This window comes from Sturnira hondurensis, unplaced genomic scaffold (genome assembly GCF_014824575.4).
Source record: "Sturnira hondurensis isolate 20B ecotype Veracruz unplaced genomic scaffold, ASM1482457v3 Scaffold0014384, whole genome shotgun sequence".
Lineage (NCBI taxonomy): Eukaryota > Metazoa > Chordata > Mammalia > Chiroptera > Phyllostomidae > Sturnira > Sturnira hondurensis.
The window spans coordinates 35455093-35470865 of record NW_028087015.1 but is presented as its reverse complement, the minus strand read 5'-3'; the positions used below and the strand labels follow the sequence as shown (position 1 = coordinate 35470865).

The window sequence follows — 15773 nt, the reverse complement described above, 5'->3', positions numbered from 1 at the left end:
AGTGATAACTCGGATCCCTTGACTGGGGTGGATTACACCTGATTTCTCCACTAGTTTTTTTTTTTGTGGGGGGTGGGGGTAGTTTATGAGGACACAGTTTGAGGCTATGTCAATATCCTGCTCTCCAAGATACAGGGTCCGGCAGAAGTAACGCCTGCCTGAGCGTGGTTGGTAGGGCAATGATATGGGTGTCATAATTTATAGTTTTAATTTGAACACGTCACCTAAAATGTCATATGGTGTGCTTGAGTGTGACAGTGTCATGTCACAGAATTAGATGCTTATAATTTTGTAATAACAGATTTTGTATTAAAAAAGGGGGGCATTACTTGTGCCAGACCCTGTATTTTTCACTCAGTGGTTTTAGCATCACTGATAATTCTTCCCCCCTTTATTTTTATTGTTGACGCTAATCCAGAGGTCTCCATTTCTGCATGAATCAATTATTACGCAACTGGGGTTTAATGGCTCCCCTTCCCCCTCTCTGTTTGCTGGCGTCCCAGCAGGTCCGTGGATTCTCTTCCCCGTCGGTTGCTCAGGGGAAGATTTTTTTAAAGGCCTGAAACATGCTAAACTATGAGATGTTTTAAAAGATAATTATGCAATGTCTACAGTTTCTTTTTTAAAGAGAAGGATATTTAAAACTTAGAATGATAATGTTTTATACTAACATAACATTTAGTATAAATAACATTTGGATAAGCACAGTAATTTGTCTTAAGTAAATAAATATTTCTCTACAGGAGTCAGTATTACATTTAATCATAATCACACCATGGCCTTTACGTAATACTTTCTAGTAGGTTTTGCAGGAAAGAAAGTGTACGCACATGCACACAGGCCTATACACTTACACACACACCCCTCCCCCCTCCATAAAGCCCAGGGTAATTTCGTATAAATGAGCTGGGAAGGATGTCAGCTCAAACAGCGGTTGCAACTTTTTGTTGATATTAGACTTTCCATATTTGCAATTGCTTTTCGGAGTTGGGGTTTGAAATAAGTGAACGATTTCTGGATAATTCTAATTGTGCTCAAAGGCCTGGCACCCATTAAAATGGATCTCTATCACTTTCTCCACTTAACGTAAGTGAGACGCTGCTCCCCGAGCAGGCCCGCACCGCAGCTCGGCCAGACCTGCAGGGCCTGACTACCCCAGGCGGGCAGCCGCTGCTCCCGTCATTATGAGAAACAGAAGAAAAGAAAATCCTTGTGGTATTTCTCTTGGAACAACATGAAAACGAGGAAGCACGTACATTCAGTATCAAAATGTACTATTGGCATGAAATGCTGGGATAAGTGGTACAAAAATACATTAAACATAAAATGAAGTCTTAACCCCAAGAAAAATACAGTATGATGTTACAACGAAGAGCGCCATGTTTACCTAGGAAGAAACGGGAAGTCCAGCCAAACAATTATGGGAATTTGGTTTTGCTGGACGTTGTCCCCAGTGCCATCTCAGAGACCATGTCACTGTGGCTGCAGACACAAATCAACCTGAATGTTCAGCGGGCCACGGACCAGAGCCCATCGGGGTTATGCTGTGCACCGAAATGCCTTGTGTTTGGGGTTGTATAAGCAAGTCAGGCAGATGCTTCTGGGCTGAGATGAAGTGAACGCCGAACAAATCATGGCCTGTGTTATGCTGGAATGGATTGTGAAGTCAGACGTGCCTCGAAGCTGTCAGACTTCAAACCACTGAGAACTTGACTTTCCATAATGCTGCTGAGGGATGGGCTCGGCTAGCCACAACTTAGTGCGGTGTTTCCCAGGGTGATGGGCGGTGTGGCTGCGTGGCTATGTGGTGCGTGGAATCCAAGAGAGGGCCCTGGAGGAAGGAGCCGAGTCTGTTCTGCCACAATGAGGCAAAACAGGATTAGAAGAGACGCAAAGAGCCCTGGGGAAAGCAGGAAACAAAGAGCAGCAGATTCTAGGGGACAGTGTCAGGGCTGCAGAACAGGCCAGAGGGAAAGGGGATGCGACAAGCAGGAAAACTGGGAAAGAGTGGAAGCAGGATGCAGAGCTGGGGACCATTTAGGGTGGGATCAAATAACACTACCAATAATACAAGAGTAGTCACATGACAGGGATGGAGAGAACCGATGCTCCTAATGAGCCTCCTGAGTTGTTAAAAGGAAAAGATTAAACTGTGAAGTTCACCCTGACTACAATGTGAGGGACCAGCTAGTTCTAAAAGATGTTTACGCTGAGCACCGAACACAATAAAACGCGCCCTTCGGTAGCACGTGCACTAAAATTGGAACGACACAGAGAAGGTTAGCACGGCTCCTGCACGAGGGCGACACGCCAATCTGTGAAACGTTCATGTTTTTTAAAAAAATTAGTGTTCGAAGAGTTTAAAAAGAAGCAAACAGAGTTGAATTTGCTGAGGTGTCTCGTGATTAGCTTACAAAACTAAAAGCAACTGCACGAGTGTAGAAGAGATAAGCGAAGCCCAGCAGGGGCCAAGGAGGTGGGGGCTACGATGATCTGCAAGTTCCATGTGTGATAGCAACGCTCAGAAAATAAAAAATTAGTGGGCTCTTGGGCCTAACGGCAGAGGTAGTCTGCTCGGGTCAGGAATGGCCTGGACAGACCGTGTTGTCGCACGCCCTCAGACAGTCCTGCTGCAGAAACACCTGCAGGTCTCTGGTCACACAGCCAGCTGCGGGTACTCGGAACCCAGCTCTCCTACTGTCTACCAAACTTTAAATTCACCAATAACACTGTCAAAACCGTCTAATAACATTTTCTAAGAATGCAAGGACGGAGAAGTCCAGGTAGGCGATTCCTATCCCTTGTATATCTGTCACCACGGCCACAGTGTGGCCTCAGGCTCACTCCCATCCCCAGCGGAGTGAAGAGTCTCCCGGGAGCATGTTTGTGGCCAATGCGACATGTGATTCACTGCTCCTGGCCATGTGAGTCACTCCTCCTACACAGATGGCCCATGCCCAGAAACAGCACAAAACACGTCACCTTTGGATTGGGGTGCCGGCCGATGACGAGGCGAACGGGTCCTGGGGGGCATTTGCTCAAGATGGCGTGGACTTTGCTTAAAGCGGCATGGCGGACGTTGACGGAGTTCACTTCGAGGATTTGATCTCCGCGGCTGGGGAGGAAACGTAATCAACGCTGTGCTAACAAGTTAGCTGTTTACAAGGTTTCCTTCGGGGAGAGGTTTGTGACAAGGGATCTTTTCTGCACACTTTAAAGAAGCAAATGACATCTTTTTTATCTTGGCATGCATGTAAAAGAGCAACACATTTGTACAAACACATGAGATGTGAGATTGGCAAAGGCCCTTATATGTATCTACCCACACTTTCAGAAGCAGTCACGTTCAATAAAATGGACAATAAGGACAACAACACAGGCTACCATTTCTTGAGCACCTAGTGTGTGCCAGGCACTATGTGAAACAATTCACACAGTGATGCCTGGAGAGGTATTATTATTCCCATCGTGTAGAGAAGGCCACAGGCTCACAGATGTCATCCAGATGTCACACTCTGTTGAACTCAGGTCTGTCTACCTCTTGAGCGTCACGTGGTAGCCCTTCGACCACCAGACCACCATCAGCTTCCTTTCTCCCATCATCTTGAAATGATTATTGTAATATAATTTAAGGAGGAAATATCTGAAGCTCAAAGGTTACCCAAGAATTTGTAAAAACATTTCAAATTTGAACAAATGAGAAATTGAGGACAAGATGCCCATTTTTGACGTGAAATTATAGGGAGAGAGCTCAGTACGGGAGAACAAAGCCTCTCTCTGTGGGGTTTGAGGAATGTTCATTTGGCAGGCCCCAGACATATGGAACCATTCAAGAACGAAACATCATCTTGGGATGTCATTAAAGGATTTTTTTCCTCGGGTTCTCAAAGTATATTTTCTTTAATGTACTTTGGATGATTTGCTAGATTTTTTGGGGTATGGAAATTCGCTCTGATGATTAACTAAAAACATAATATAATCTATTACCGGGGCCCCAACATGGCAACCTTGAGGACTGTCGTTTTGACAATCCCTCAAAAGCTCAAGGACTTGGAAGCTTATGGGGGAGGAAGGTGATACTGTTTGCACAGAGTGCTTTGTGCAATACGTGTACATTCCTGTGACGTTTGGGTGGGCACGGACCCTTGGCCACCACCACACGACAGAACACTGAGGCATGTCTTGTGTACACAGAATACCTGCCCTACAGCCCAGCTAGCTGCCCTGAGAAATCAGACACGTGGTGACTTCAGACAGTAGGCATCTAGACCTCGCCGTTCCCACCCAGAAAGGAACGAAACCACAGAAAAGGTTCAAGAGATTATACTTAATACAAAAGGCCTCCCATTCAAGGGCCGGATTTGAGGACTCTCAAACCATTTGCATCCAGAGATCCCGAGCCATGGTGAGCCGCTCCCAGCACCTCAAATGAATTTTACATAACTGGACATGAAGAAAACATGCAGGTAACCACGGTTATCGGCACAGAGCTGTACTTCGTCATTTCTGAAATGGAACTTCTGTGCCCAAATGGAATAAAATAGGTAAAGCCAGGATCCAGAGTTCTCTGATTCAACCAAATTTCATTGACATTTGCGTGTCATCTTTGGAGAGGCTATTAATGATAACCCTGGCTATGTTTCTGTAAATCATAGAAAGGTTGAGAACCCCACAAAGAAATGCTGTAATAAGGCAAGTACCTCCCACGTGCATGTAGTCAGATACCCCCCAACACGCCAGAATCCCGCACAGTGGGGTTTACAACGAACCTCAGGTTGCTCTCCATTTTGGCCACGGATCCGGGGGCAAGGCTGTGGATATAGATGCCCGGGGGGCTGTTTTCCAGAGCCAGGCAGCAGGCACCGATGCCTAATCCGACTCTGGGCTCTGCGAGGGCCGCATCCAAGGACAACAAACACGAGAGAAGAAGCGTGAGCGATGGGAAGCTGCATCGATGTAGATTCAGACCAAGAGCCACTTAGTTTTTGACCAGATTCAGAACGTCAGTCCCGTTTCCCTTTGCGCAACTCGCCATATTCTGTTAACGAAACGGGTCCTCGGCAGAACCACGGCTAACCCTGGACTGCGATTTATTCAACGTTCTCCTCTGCTTAGTCTAAAGAGCCTCTCGAATCCATTTTTGGGAAATAGGCGGAGTCAAAGTAATATATTTTATTCTGAACACACAACGTTAGGTTTTGTTTTACTTCTCCCTTCAGTGCCTAATCTCTATGTTTTTAAATCGCGCCTGTTTCCACAGCAGGAGGGCAGGGAAACAAAGATGAAAAGCAGTAAGATTTGGTGACCCCTCATGACTTAGTTACTGGTGTTAACTGTACTTTTAACCATAATCTTTTGCTCTTTAAAATTTTATATGAAGCTGGTTAAACTGGTTAGTGGCGTTTTTAAACATGAGTCTCTAACACACAGTGGTTCACCAGCGGAGTCTGTGGGCTACTGGTAACTTCCGTTCCCTTTAGTAAAATGACTAAAATCTCCAATTTTGACCCACTGTCCATTTAGAGAATACCCTACGTTGCTGGCAGCAGAGTGTTCCAAAGGAACAAGTCACAGAAAGAAATACAGGAAGCTAACCTACGAACAAAGAACGCATTATTTGAGAGCATGCAGTGAACGTGCGGAAGCACCGGCATCACCTTTGTTGAGCGTTACTTCCATGACAATTCTGTCCTTGGGCCCAGGGGCCTTCCGACCCAGGGACGAGGGGCTGCTTTCATCGGAGCCTACTGCTGAGGTTCCCCCACTGGCATTGAAGCTTGGGGAGCTGGATCGGCTCATGTGTGTGGGTGTTGAGCAGGGCGTGAGGCTTGGACTCAGTAATTTTGTGCGTACCGTTAACACAAATAATCCACTCCGGATTTGCTGAGAAAACAAAAAGAAAGTGGAGCTAAAACACTCACACTTGTCCCTATGTCAAAGGGCAAAAAACCCACAAAAACAAAAAGCCAAACCCAAACCAGAAGGAAATGAAGAAAAACATAAGCAGATAAAGATCAATGAGAATGCCGTTACCTTAAAGGTATGAATGGCTTCTTGAAACGTCAAGCCCTTTATTGGTATTCCATTTACATCTAGGATTTCATCCCCTGGTGAGCAAACAGGAGAATTACATTAATGTCAAGCTTTAATTTACGGGAATCTAACTGCTCAGTCAGTACGAGAATAGGATACCACATGGTCCCTGATTTACAACTCTATAAAATGAATTTTATTGTTCCAATCCACTTTCCTTAGTGGGGCTCCCAGGAATGTCACAAAAAGGGACAGCTAATGGCAATGCATACTCTTTGGCAGTCACTCTGTATTTCCATCTTTAATTAAAGCAACAATGGGAAGCATCACGGTCTTACTCTTTAGCCGTTGCCAAGTTTAATAACAGATGTCCTAAGTTGAGAGATCAAACTGCAAAAAACTGAGTCCCAAGTCTTTCCTTATGGTCTTTGTTTAAAAACTCAACCCACTGGCAACGAAGCATCAACACACACAACATGTGAGAGGCCACTCCTGCCTGCACAGAGAGACGAGCTCCGTGAGCCCAAAGCAGCATCGCAGAGCAGGGAAACTGGTTTCCACGACAGAGACAAAAACACTTGTGAGGTATCATTTAGGAACGGCGGCCCCACCTCTAGAAACAGTCTAGATGCCCGGTCTTACTGGTGCTGTTGCAGGTTCTCAGTCATTGAGCTGGCAAGTTATTATATGCTTCTATATAAGAAATCATTGTAGGCTAATGTCAGCGTGCACACACACCCTCCCTCCACCCCCCGCCGCCCTATCCAGGCTCATCTCCAACCCCAAGAAGGTACAGTTGGGTTGTTTTCAAGTTGTTGATAGTGTCTGCTAGGAATAGGAAAGAACTTGGACATCCTGTTGACTTACCAGAGTTTGTTTCTAGTTTGTACTCTTATAACATGGTCTGTTTTTTAAAATAATAGTTCATCAAAAACACTACCAAGAGGCCCCGGAGAGGAGAACACAGGGACCCTGCACAGCAGTGCAGGACAGACGAGGGGGCCTTCGCTCCCCTGTAACAGAGCGCAAAGCAAAAGAGAGCTGCCGCTCCCCCTCCAATGCAGGGTCCACCCCAGGAGCGCACTGCGCACTTGACGCACGGAATTCTGTCCTGGAGTTTAAGGACAAATGCAGCAGCGCCCTGTGCATTTGTTCTGTGCCTTCTCTCCAATGCAGTTATAGAAGTTGTAAAAGAAGTGGAAAGTTTAAAAATCACCTGGTATAACTGATTACTTGACTCAGTGAGGTTTGGGGTCTCTTTCCACATGGGAACAGGATGGAAACATTAAAAGGATTGCTCATGCTCTAAAAGAAATCTTTATACAAGATTCTAAAAAGACAGTCCATTCAACAGGTTGGCAATCCATTTCAATGACTTGTCTTTATTGTAAATGAATACAGATGAATAAAAAGTATTAGGAAGCATTGAGTGCTGTTAGCCTTTCCTAACTGTTGATTCCCCCTCCATTCTGCTCCCTCCCACCAGCAGCGTGGGATGAACCCCAATCACGCAAACACAGGGCACATCCATCACGAAAATGCTCTCTGCGAAAAGTTTACACTGTTTTGTCTGTAGACACAAATACTATTGTGTAGACACAATTCACTCCATCGGTAAAAAAAACCAAAGCAAACCAAACCAGGTTAACTGAGCGGCAGCTCTACTTCGGGCCAACCGCAGCGAAGACTCACAGCATCTCTGGCAACTGGAAATACTGAGACTGAATCATTCCATGAAGGATGCATATAATGAAAAGGAAAACATCTGAATCCTGACTGAGTTCTGGGCATCTGCTGCACAGCCCGGTGACTGCAGTTAACAGTGCCACTTGCATTCTTGGAAGCTGTTGGTAGGGTAGACCTTAAATGTTCTCACCACACACACACAAAACAGGTGAGGTGGGGTGGGTGTCGACTAGCCTAATTGCAGCAATTGCTTCACAATGTTTAAGTGCATCAAATCGTCCTGGTGTACACCTTAACCTTACATAATGCTATCTATCAATCACATCGCCACACGCAGGGGTGGGGTGGGGGTGGGAGCACTCGTGTTGATGTGTGTGCGGCAAACGGTACGTGCTGCGGAGAGTGTAAAACATGTTTACGTACCCAGCCCTGAGACAAGGGTGGACCACAGATTCAATGGAATTTTCAAGGCAAGGAACCCGATTAAGGAGCAAGGGCCTGGGGCAGGCACTTAAAGGCCCAAGGGAAAGGCAGCAAGCCATTGTTCACAGGTTATCCCACTTCATCCTCCCAACCACTCCTCAAGGTTGTTATTAATGTCCAAGTTTAGAGCTGAGGACAGTGAAGCTCGGGTTACAGCTGTCTGAGGTCGTGATGAGGCAAGTGCCAGATTCAGCCCAGGTCTCCTCGCCTCCCAGGCCCACGGCCTCAATGGCGGTGCCTCTGTTCCACGTCTTGCCCAGGGGCAGACTGCCATGGAATCACGGCTCGCCCCCCGCCGAGGACCTACCTTCTTTAAGCCTTCCATCCTCTGCAGCCGACCCGTTCGGGAATATGGTCTTGACGAAAATCCCCATCTGTCCCCGAATGCAGTCTCGACCGCCAGCGATGCTGAAGCCAAGGCCCTGCACCCAGAGCAGATGGAGGTCCAGGCTGTCACTGCGGCATGTCGCCGGGGGCACCTTCTCCCATTTCGGCATTTCGCCGAGGGCATCCTTCCCAGCCCAGTACCAAACCGAGGTGTCCTCCCAGTCACCCTTGCGCTTCAGCTACCTAGCTGTAAATTCAAGTTGGCATCCCCTTCTTCTCCCCTTCACTGCCCTGCCGCCCCCGCCCCCCATAACTATTTGTATTGTGCTGGTCATGTATCACATTAAAGGGAGAAAATTTTAGGTTTTTAGGTCGAAACATAAAACAGTCAATATTTGACAACCTTCGCTCTCCAAAACTGGCAATTTCATATGGATCAACTAAATAGCTCCCAAGAGTCATTTCATTCTCTTCAGGTCCCATATTTGTTTTATTCTTTTGTTGCAGTCTTTCCATTTTGTGTAACACCTAATGGATATTTTGAGACTTGTATAAGGCTCCCGTTACATGTGTCCTTATTCTCTCTATGATAACGGCAGGATCATGAAACTCATCCCAGAGGTCAACTGGGAGAGCACTCCCTGAAGCCCCGGGGTCTACTTTTCTCTTCACTGTGGTGGAAGTCGGGGCACTCAGCTCACAAGCGATTCTGTCCCAGCAGCCAGGTGCTGGTGACCCCTTAAATCGTAAGGACAGGAGGGTGTGACTGTGTCACTCCGAGGCCCCCAGGGAAGGGTGCCCCAGATCCACTCAAACACACACAAAGGCCACATCATCAATTCCTCTTTAAATGTTTTTAAAAAGCTTTACTTCTTATTTTATAGTACAACAAAAAGAGGAAGCAACCATTGAAGAAAACGTGTGCTAAACTTTCATGGGGGCGGGGGGGGGGGCGCCAGACAGCGGGCAGAAGGGGGCTCACCTTGCCCTTCTCCTTGTACAGCCCGATGATGGAGATGACCGACGGCCGGATGAGTCTCCAGGGGGACTCCACCTGCGTGGCGCTCAGGGAGCGGGTGGACTTCTTCACGATGTGGAAGTCCTGCAAGCGAGCGGGCGGCAAGGTCAGAGAGAGTCTCGCTGGTGCTCCCGGGGCCTCCGGCGTGAGGACAGATTCAGACTTGGAAAGCCTCACTTGTCTTTTGGGTTAGACCGCCATTTCTTCCCTGGGCCAGCAGCTTAAAGGACATTTATTCTAAATAACGTGGGAGGAATAGCGCTTCCTGCAATAAATTGCCACGCCTTCCTCCTCCACAGAAAGAATGGCTGGGGGGCCACAGACGTCTGTGTTTCTTTCCTCAACTGTTCTCCACGGGCCCGATTCCTGCTTTTCTGGAATGGAGTCAGGAACCAAGCCGTCTCAGGATGTCCGGTGACCGCTCTGGGGTCACCCTCTGCCCCCCACCCCAAGTTCACGGTTGCGGGTGGAAAGCGTTCGCTGTTCTAAGCTTAATTCACTTGCTCAAAAACTTAAGCCCCTGTTTCTTATAAAACCCAAGCTGCAAATGCAGATATAATTGTTATTCTGTATAAAACACCCCGCCAGGAAACTGCATCAGCTCCCGTCCTAATTTCTCACTCTTGGACAATAAAATACTCTCCCTTAAGCCACACCTCCCCTTCCCGACACACACCAGTGCGGATCTCGATCTCTTTTTTCTGTTCATTACCCCAATATATACACTTGTAAGCAGGGCACACTATTTAGAATGTAAGAGATTATATGAATCTATTGCTAAAGCATTCCTTCAGGCTTGCTCCTTGCTATTCTTCTTAGAATAAATTTTCTAAATGCCAGATTTTCGAGCATTAGCAAAAAAAAAAATCACTTCGCATTTAATATGAGAAAAGAAACATCAGAAATAGTTTTTTATCCTTAATGGGTGTATTCTACTTTCAAAGGTAGAAACGAGATGTCTGCTAATGATATTTTTGTTTTCCTAGCAGCTTAGAACAATTATATTTTGCAGTTTCACAAAACACCTGCCAGCTATGTGGGCCTCCCAGGCCCAGATTCAATAAAAAAAAAATTAAAAAGATGCCGGCTTGGCAGAGTCACTGCCCTTTTACTGAAACCCCCATGGACGTGGCCGGACAGCACCCACGGGTTTATGGCCTTGGAATGGACAGGCCGCGTGTTGACTCGCAAGGGAACTTCTTCTGGCCACCGATCTCCAGCAGCACCTCACCCCACCCCCCCTCGGGGACCCGCAGGCCTATCTGCTTCACTGTTCTAACAGTTTCGGGGGGCCCACTGAACTTTCTGGACCTGTGCTGTCCAAGATGGCAGCCACCAGCCACCTGTGGCTGTCCATATTTCAGTTAAAATGAAAAAAACTATATTTTAATGTTAATGAATTAAAATTAAAAGCACAGTCCTCAGTCTCACTAGCCACTTTTCAAGAGACACAAGTGGCTGCCATTTTGGGGCAGTATAGATATAAGACATTTCTGTCGCTGCAGAAAGTTTTAATGGATAGCTCTATTCTATTCCCTTTTGTTTGTATTTTTATCCTCATCCGAGGACATGCTCATTGGTTTTAGAGAGAGGGGAAGGAAGGGAGAGAGGGGGACAGAAACATCAATGTGAGGGAGACACATCGATTGGCTGCCTCCTGCACGTGCCCTGCCCAGGGACTGCACCTGGGACCCAGGCAGGTGCCCTGACCGGCGATCGAACCTGTGACCTCTCAGCGTACAAGGCGATGCTCAACCCACTGAGCCACGCTGGCCAGTATGGATAGCTCTGTTCTAGATAATACTTTTTCGTGGAGGAAGAGAGAACAAGGACAAAGAAAGAACCCTGGGAGAAAAAGAAAAGGGCAGAAAATAAGAAGAGAAGACAAAACGAAGGGCAATTTAAAGAGGAAAAGAAAAAAAAGTCTTTCCTGTAAAATCTTTACTAGCCTGTGCTTCCTAGTTCCTGGAAGCCTGGTTAGAAATAGGTATTTACAGGCTACAAATGTGGCTGGGTTCCCTCAGCAGGTTGTCCCCTCACTGCTGGACATCCTCGGCCTCAATGGCAGCTGACCCTCTCCCGTCCTGCACTAACTACAGCAGCCCGACAGTGTGGCTCTCCCCTCCTTTCTGATCTCCTCCCGAGGTCGGTCCACCTGCATCATTCTTTGTGGTCACAGACTGGGCATTTTCACCAGGTGTCAGGCACGTGTTTTTGCTCTGTTTTCTCTTGATGCCCAACTCAAGTTGCCTTCGGGCGGGCTGGACACCAAACAGCCTGATTAGCAATGGCCTCGGAACTGCGGGCACTTCTCATGCGAAGCTTCCCTCACTGTGATTCTGGCATGTCACTTTGAGCAAAGCATTCCACCTCATTGGGATTCCATCGTCCTAGCTGTAAATTGGTGGCCCTGCATTTAAAGTAAGGGCCCGACCCAGGTGCCCTAACCTGGTCCTTTTGAGCTCTACGATCTACGTGTCTCCAAGCATTTTCAGGTGTCATTACAGCCTCATCCTCTTCTCCTCCGCCTCTGCTTCGTCGCAGGCCTGGGGTGAGGTGCGGTGGTTCCTCTTAACCTCTGGCTAATGGGTCGGGACTCAGAGAATCCTCCCCAAGTTCCCCAGAGACTGAGCCTGCCTCCACTGTGGTGGTTGTGAGACACTCACTCCATTTCGACTGGGTTTGGGATGATGTAACTGAAGAGGAATCCTCATTCAGGGTTTTGAAGCTCCAAACACTTATGGGGACAGGCCCTGGAATAGCAACATCGCTACCCACCTCACCCCTCTGGGCAGCCCCCCACTCTGACCCTGGCTGTTTGAGTCGTTCCTGCGTAACATGTAGGAACGCAGGCACAGCACAGGCAACACACCAGGCACACTCCCTTCCTTCTCTCACACAACCCAACATCCACCCGCCCCGTTGTTAGGCTGACACCTGACATGCCTACTGAACAAGGAATGGTGATTCACCCCAGACCGCAGGGCGCCGCTGTCTCCCGGCAGCTGAAGGCAGTTCTTGGTGCCAAAGCACTCAGGAGAGAGATTGAGATGTCAAGATCCAAGAGGGGATTCTTCTTCTCTATTGTTTTAAATATTGGGCTGACTTCCTTCCTGCCGCCCCAGAGAGACCTTACTCCTGGTGTTCTCTAGCTCTAGTCCCAAATACTCCTGGCCCACACAGATGGGCGGTGGTTCAGGACACAGAAGCTCTTGCTGGTCTTTGGAAGAACTGAGGGAAGCCTAGAGACCCCAGGGTGGAAGGATGCTCTTTCGTCCCTGACTGGCCCGCGGCGACTGCGCGAGACAGCAAGCAGCTCCACAGCACTGCCTACCTGTGCTGAGCTCGAAGATTCCAGTAGCTGGGGGAGAGAGTGCTTCCGGCCATCTCGGGACACCTCCAACATCCTGGCCCGGGGGTCCCCATTTTGCACCATCAGCTCGTTATATTCTTCAACAGATTCTAGACGGTGCACACCCCCTGGAAAATGCAGGGGAAAGACATGGCTTGGTATGGGGCAAAAAGAAGCTTAAGAACACACATTGGCATAAACCTGTTGTGTTTATACCCACATTCATGGCTTTCGGAAGGCCTGGTGTCCAATTCTTTCAAAGCACTGAGCTCACCATGTTCTGCCACCAAGCTCTGCACAAGGTCAGCACGTGTTGAAGCAGTAATACCAGATTATGAAGAAAGTGCCAGTTTTTGAAGGGACTAGATAAGGGCAATGTATGTACGAGGGGGACCCCCTCCAGAAAACAAAATTATCTTCTGGAGGTTGGGCTCCTTGTAGTACAGGCTTCCCTTCACTATGTGAGTGTTCTAGGAACCCAGCTGTATCAGTGCACCAGCTGGTGTTGTTGTGAGAGGCTGCATTTGGTTTTGGTGAAATTTTTAAAAACACTTTTTCAATGCGTTTGCCCATTTCATGATGGGTGATTTATGAACGCACCTGCCCACACGGTGCTGAGTGCTCAGCGGTTTCTGACCGAAAACAGCATGACCCTCAGGCCCCACCCTCCCTATTCACCTGATCTCATGCCAAGCGACTCCTTCTTGTTTTCCCAGATGAAAAAAGTCCTTAAAGGAAAATGGTTTGCCGATGTGGAAGAGGTGAAATAAAAAACAGCAGAAGCACTAAAAGGCATCCAAATTGACAAGTTCAAAACTATTTTTGAACAGTGGAGAAAAGTCTCAACAGGTGTATTGCATCAAAAGAAGAGCACTTTGAAGGTGACTAAAGTTTAAACATGTAGGAATAAATACACAATTTTTAATAAATAATTCCATGTTCTTTTGGGTCCTCCCTTGTATTTCATCCAATAAGGTGTAGCCATGGTTGCTAGGGGAATAAATGATAGTGAGGATGCTCCCAGGAGGCTGTTTTCTGGTGATGGAGGGACACCACTCTGTGGTCAGTATAGTGCCATTACTGGGGCAGATGGGCTTTGTTCCATGTGTAATGACTTTAAAAAAAAAACTTAAAGTACACAGAAATGTGGGCAAATAACTGTACAGTGTCCTGAAATCTCACAAAGTGGAGGTACCCATAACTGACACCCAAACCAAGAAATAGAACCTTGCCAGAACCTGAAAGCCCATTTTGTGTGGCTCCCCACCTCTCACCCAAGGGTAACCACTATCCCAGTTTCTAATGTCACAGGTTACTTTTGCGTCTTTTCAGCCTTTATATAAATGAACACGTACAATTTATACTTTTTGTGTGTGTCTGGCTCCTCATTCTTTTTTAAAAATTTAAAAATATGTATTTATTGATTTTAGAGAGAGAGGAAGAGAAAGAGAGAGAGAGAAACATCGACTGGCTGCCTCCCATACACACCCAGCCAGGACTCAAACCCACAATCTAGGTATGTGCCTTGACTGGGCATTGAACCCCCAACCTTTTCGTGCATGGGATAATGTTCCAATCCAGCCACACAGGCCCGGGCTGGCTCCTCATTCTTAGCATTTGTTTGTGAAATTCCACCAGGTTGTTGTGTGCCAACAGATTGTTCATCCCGTTTCTTTGTAGTATTTTATTGTATAAACACACCATTTCTGTGTACTATTTCATGGTATAAACATCCATTCTTTTGCTGACGGACACCTGGTTTATTTCCAGTATTAGGTCTAGAACAAGCGTCAGAAAGCTTTTTCATTTTTTTTTTTTCGGAAAGGCGGGACAGTCAATGTTTTAAGCTTTATGGGCCACAAATGGTCTTGGTCACATACTCTTTACAAAAATTTTTTTACAACCCACTAAAAATGTAGGAAACATTTCTAGCTTGTGGGTCCTACGAATACAGCCATTGGTGGCGGTTTGCTGACTCTGGCCTAGAGTGTGCTGTTACCGAACTCTGTCGTGCATGTCACGTCTGCGGGATGGAGAGCTAGGTGTGCAGCTGCTGGGTCACAGGTGTGCCTGCACCTCTCCCCACGTCCTGTCGCCGGTGTGCGAGAGTCCCAGTTCCCCCACGCCTGCGTCACACTTCGGGGTGTCTGTCTTTTTAATTTTAGCCATTCTGCTGGCTGCAGAATGGCCTTTCAACATTCATTTACATTTCACTGATGACTAATTGTGATTGAGCTTCTTCTGAAATATTCATTGGCTGTTTTTCTTTTTGGGGAGGAGTGCTTTATTTTTTATCTTTTTCTGTTTATTTTTTTCACATTTTTTCAATTGTTGTTCAAGTACAATTATCTCCATTTTCTCCTTACCACTCCCCCCCACTACCCTGTTTTTCTTTTGTAAAGTGCCTGTTCAAGTCTTGCTCATTCTTCTACTGGGTTTATTCTGTCTTTTGTTGGTTTACAGAATTTTGTTCCTAGACTTTGGATATCTGCACAGATTGTGGGATCTGTGCACTGTGGATGTCCTCTGCACATCTGTACAGGGTGATGTTCCAATCAAGCCACTTCACTTTCTCAATGCTTTTTTTTTTTTTTGGATAAGCAAAAATCCATAATTTTAACATAGTAAAATACATAGATTCCCACCCCCCCCTTTTTGGTTAGTACTTTTAGGCCCTGTTTAAGAAATTTTATAGTAATGATTTTTAAAGACGCCCTCATCAGTACTTCCTTTATATTATATGCTATTTAAAAATAAGATAATTTAAAGGACCTTAATCTTAAGTGATATCTTAATTACATGGAATATAATAGCTATAATAACACTGCATCGTTTACATCATACACTGTATCAGCCATTTTCAATCTTTTTCAT

The 15773-nt window shown here is 46.6% G+C and overlaps 1 protein-coding gene and 1 non-coding gene across 7 annotated transcripts in view; one reads left to right on the top strand and one right to left on the bottom strand.

Annotated features, from left to right (window-relative positions):
• PDZD2 (PDZ domain containing 2) overlaps positions 1-15773 on the bottom strand; it is a 207869-nt gene that overhangs the window by 25146 nt on the left and 166950 nt on the right. For all 6 annotated transcript variants that reach the window (XM_037063120.1, XM_037063121.1, XM_037063123.1 and 3 more), the window contains 7 exons: positions 12882-13027; positions 9512-9631; positions 8510-8624; positions 6034-6107; positions 5658-5883; positions 4770-4887; positions 2983-3115 (listed from right to left, as the gene is read on the bottom strand). In XM_037063120.1, the coding sequence (XP_036919015.1) occupies positions 2983-3115; positions 4770-4887; positions 5658-5883; positions 6034-6107; positions 8510-8624; positions 9512-9631; positions 12882-13027 (932 nt within the window). The remainder of the gene's footprint in view (positions 1-2982; positions 3116-4769; positions 4888-5657; positions 5884-6033; positions 6108-8509; positions 8625-9511; positions 9632-12881; positions 13028-15773) is intronic.
• LOC118998918 (U6 spliceosomal RNA) lies at positions 2233-2337 on the top strand. Its single transcript, XR_005068991.1, has one exon. It is a non-coding gene; the product is annotated as a U6 spliceosomal RNA (small nuclear RNA).